The 4247-nt window shown below is 39.4% G+C and overlaps 1 protein-coding gene across 1 annotated transcript; it reads right to left on the bottom strand.

Moving 5' to 3' along the window:
- Nucleotides 1-1881: 1881 nt before the first annotated feature.
- On the bottom strand, nt 1882-2857 carry LOC101030141 (olfactory receptor 1S1-like). Its single transcript, XM_010334902.3, is given in 3 exon segments — nt 1882-2033; nt 2036-2140; nt 2143-2857. Coding segments are annotated over 3 exon segments (972 nt in total).
- Between the last annotated feature and the right edge of the window lie 1390 nt (nt 2858-4247).

Here is a 4247-nt window from a genome sequence, read left to right on the forward strand (position 1 = left end):
GACCAATTGCAATATTACAGAAAAAAGAAACTGAAATTAGCAACATGGCTTGCCTTGCAGTTAATTAACTGCAGAGTTGGGCCAGACTCCATATTTCTTGGTTATAAATCTAGGACTCTTACTATTGCTCCATATGGAATAATGAAGGCAGAGCTCTGTGATGTTCCATGTTGGAGTTATGGATGGAACAGGATGGATATTGAGGTACTTGAGGAAGACTAGAACTGTTGAGAGGCTTATTGGGTAGCCCATACAACAACTGGTAGGTTTTACATTTATAATAAAAACTAAAAGGAAGCATAAAAGTTTAAGAGATAGCATGGAGAAAGGCAGGTGGCCGATTATACATTTACTCATAAATAGGTTGGATGATTCTAAGTTTAGAGAAAAATGGAAGTCAGCTTAGGCTGGGAAAAAATAAACTTAATTTGGCAGGGCAGGTAGGTTGGAGATAGAAGCCAGGAGAGTGGGTGGTTAAAAAAAAGTATTACTTTGTTTTTAGTGTCTACTATATACTATATAGCTGTTGGGGACAGAGTCAGAACTATAACTGATACCTTTTATACATACACTCTGTGGTTTTCCATTGAAATAATTGAGTACATCTGGAGTCATATTTCCTAAAATGTATTTGTACAATGCTAGTTCCATGAATAACTGTGTGATGAATCAGGTTCCGTATGATTGAAATAATTAAATTTCAATTATTTCAAGTTTAGTCTTGAGAATTGCTGTTTACCATCTTACCCTTTTAGAGATTTACATGACAATGAAGGTTCTGAGAAGTTGTCCAGTTAATACATTTTGCTTCACTTAACTCAGAGTTGCCCAAAATTATTTGGCCATGGGAATCTCTGTTGTTACACCCATAAAATATCTCACTGAAAGGTACCTTAACAAAACAAGCTTTGAGAAAAGCTGACCTAAACAAATATAGATTAAAGAAAGAAGTAGTAATAACTATCTTCAAATCAACAAAAGCTAGTCTGTAGGCCAGGCGTCCCCAAACTTTTTACACAGGGGGCCAGTTCACTGTCCCTCAGACTGTTGGAGGGTCACCACATGCTGTGCTTCTCTCACTGACCACCAGTGAAAGAGGTGCCCCTTCCTGATGTGTGATGGGGGGCTGGATTAATGGCCTCAGGGGGCCGCATGCAGCCTGTGGGCCATAGTTTGGGGATGCCTGCTGTAAGCACTATATGCACCTGTTATTGTCTAAATTATAAAAAAAATTGTACCAAGGTTTGTAATAATACAGATTGTGATTAAGATGTATGTTTTAAGATTAATTTTTATTTTTTACACATAACTTTTTATTTATTAATACATGTATTTTTTTGATACACTGTCCCTCATTTTTGGGGAATATCTGTTATTTTGATATGTTCATATAATATGTAATGATCAAATTAGAGGATCTGGGTATCCATCACCTTAAATATTTATCTTTTCTTTATGGTGGGAACATTTGAATTATTCTCTTTAAGTTATTTTTAAATATACAATTGATTATTGTTTACTATAGTCCCCCCTAATGATTTATCAAACATTTGGTCTTATTTATTCTATCTAACTGTATTTTTGTATCCACTAATTAACCTCTATTCAACCCCACTTCACCTCTCTGGACCTGAGCCCTGGTAACCACCAATCTACTTAGTCTCTAAGGATGTGTGCTATTCTTATGACTTACCGTGGAAGTTATGGGTTTTGTTTCCAAGACAAGAGCTAAGTGGAAAAGCTCCAACCCCTCAGAGGTTGGAATAGGAGACAGATATCTGCAAGCTCATCAAAAGTTGAACCATCGCAACTGTGCCATACACTCAGGACTGAATCATTTATCTGATTATGTAGATTGAAAGAATTTAGATATCCAGGGCATCAAAGGGAAGAACTTTTTCTATTGATGAGCTTTCTCAGGGCACCTTTCATATCCTTATTCCTCAAGCTGTAGGTGAAGGGGTTCATCATGGGTGTCACCACAGTGAAAAGTACAGCACCAGTCTTATCAGTGTCCTCAGGGTGAGTGGAGGAGGAAAAAAGTACGCACCTGCAATGGTTCCATAGAACAGTAATACAACTGTGAGGTGAGAGCCACAAGTGGAGAAGGCTCTCCACTTTCCCTGTGCAGAAGATTTCTCAGGACAGCTCTGATGATGCAGGCATAGGAGAAGAAGATGAGTGCAAAGGGGAAGATGATAACTGATAAACCCACAATAAACAGCACAAGCTCATTGATTATTGTGTCTGAGCAGGACAGTTTGAGCAGAGGGGCCAAGTCACAGAAGAAGTGGGAGAGAGTATTGTGGTCACAGAAGGGCAACTGAATGAGCAAAATGGTGTGTGTCAGAGCAATAATATTACTGAGGAGCCACGGGATGACTGTGAGCAAAATGCAGAACATGGGCTGCATGAGGGTTGAATAGTTCAGAGGGTGGCAGATCGCCACAAAGCAATCGTAGGCCATAGTCCCCAGGAGCAAATTGTCAGTGATGACAAACACAATAGAAAAGTACATCTGTGTGATGCAGCTCTCATAAGAGATGAATTGACTCTTGGTTCGAATATTCATCAACATTTTGGAGACTGAGTTGGAAATGGAGGAAATATCAGCAAAGGATAGATTGGCAAGGAAGAGATACATGGGGGTGTGAAGGTAAGTGTCCAAGCTGATGGCCAGAATGATGAGCCCGTTTCCAACCACAGTGACCAGGTACATACCCAGGAAAAGCACAAAGAGGAGGTTTTGATGCTCATCCTGGTGTACAAATCCCAGGAGAATGAATTCAGCGATGGTGGTTTGGTTTCCTTGATGCATATTTCTACTGATCTGAAGAAAGAAACATAAAGTCTTCATACACCTACAAGAAAACCTAACGTGGTACCATTTGGCAGCAGCCATTGTGGTAAGGCACTTGAGTAAAGTTTCTTCTGCCTATTAAGTGGAAGTGCTACTTAATAAGGAAGTATTTCAGCAATGCCGAGATTTGGAAAATGCCATAGAAAAAGACAGGACATGTCAGATACTTCTAAATGAACATGTTTTAAACTCTAATAGGGTTCTGTATGTGAATTTTCCAGTTGATTCTAAATGTAGTTTAAATTGCCCAAACTGAGGATCATATATGAGGCATATCCTATATTCCAAAGATATTAGATACACTTGTAAGAATTACTTAAAAGTGACCAAACTGGTCTCAAGCCATCTTAATTTTTTATCTTTATCCTTTAAATCTAGGGAAACAGAAATTTCAAGTGCCATGAAAGTGAAGAGTTTGACGAAGTAAACATGGCTGAGGGTTAGGAATGGCTGTGGGAGTGTACACCATTGTGTGGGTGCTTCTTCTCACTAATGCTGGGGAGGTCTCCAAAGGAAAGGGCTTTGAAGAATGAGTACAAGAAGGAGCAACCAGGGTTTTACTTCATCTGTGGCTAGAGAGTAGCCTCGAGAAAATGTAGAAGGCATACACACACTTAAACACTTGTGTTTAATCTCACTTCTAAAGGTGAAGGGCTCACTGGATCAGCCCACAATGGCAGGGGTAGAGGGAAAAAAATTTTGGTTAGTAGAGGAATCCTGCATTTTCACCCATGGCATGGCATGAATATATGACTTTCCTATAGGACATGTAATGCTATAGGAGGTCGTTGGCGTCAAGCCACTTTGTTGAGATGCCAATCCAGAAACAGCCTATTGGAGAAGAGGCATTAAGAAATCATGAAGTGACTCTCAGAGATCCTAAGAGATCAAGGGGATAATAATTCATTGACCTTGTCAGGGAACTGCATAATGGGGCAGTCTCCAGAAGGCAGTCTCTGACAAATCCCAAAATGGTCGAAAGAGGCACCATAAGGCACCAACTGCTAGTATTATGGCAACAGATGTGAACAGTTTTGCTTTTTTTCCCATCCCCATTCTTCCAATAAAACTGAAAAAAGAAGGGGAAGACTAAAATGACAACAACAATAACAGTAGTAACAAAAACGTAATTGTGGGAAGAGAGTCCAAAGCAAAAAAGAACATATGCTCCTGCCTTCCTGCTGTACAACCCAAGCTACATATCAGATCTGAGCTCAAAGGGAGGACCCATGCTTTGAATTGATAGTGAAGCTGAAGTTTAAAATTGAACTGGATTTGGCTTTTTAATAACTGGAACTGGGCCTTCAGTATTAAAGTTAAACATTTTTAAAACCTTATGTGGTTAGAAAGGTAAAGGGATGTCACAAGTTGTCATCTAGGAGTAGAG

This window comes from Saimiri boliviensis, chromosome 6 (genome assembly GCF_048565385.1).
Source record: "Saimiri boliviensis isolate mSaiBol1 chromosome 6, mSaiBol1.pri, whole genome shotgun sequence".
Lineage (NCBI taxonomy): Eukaryota > Metazoa > Chordata > Mammalia > Primates > Cebidae > Saimiri > Saimiri boliviensis.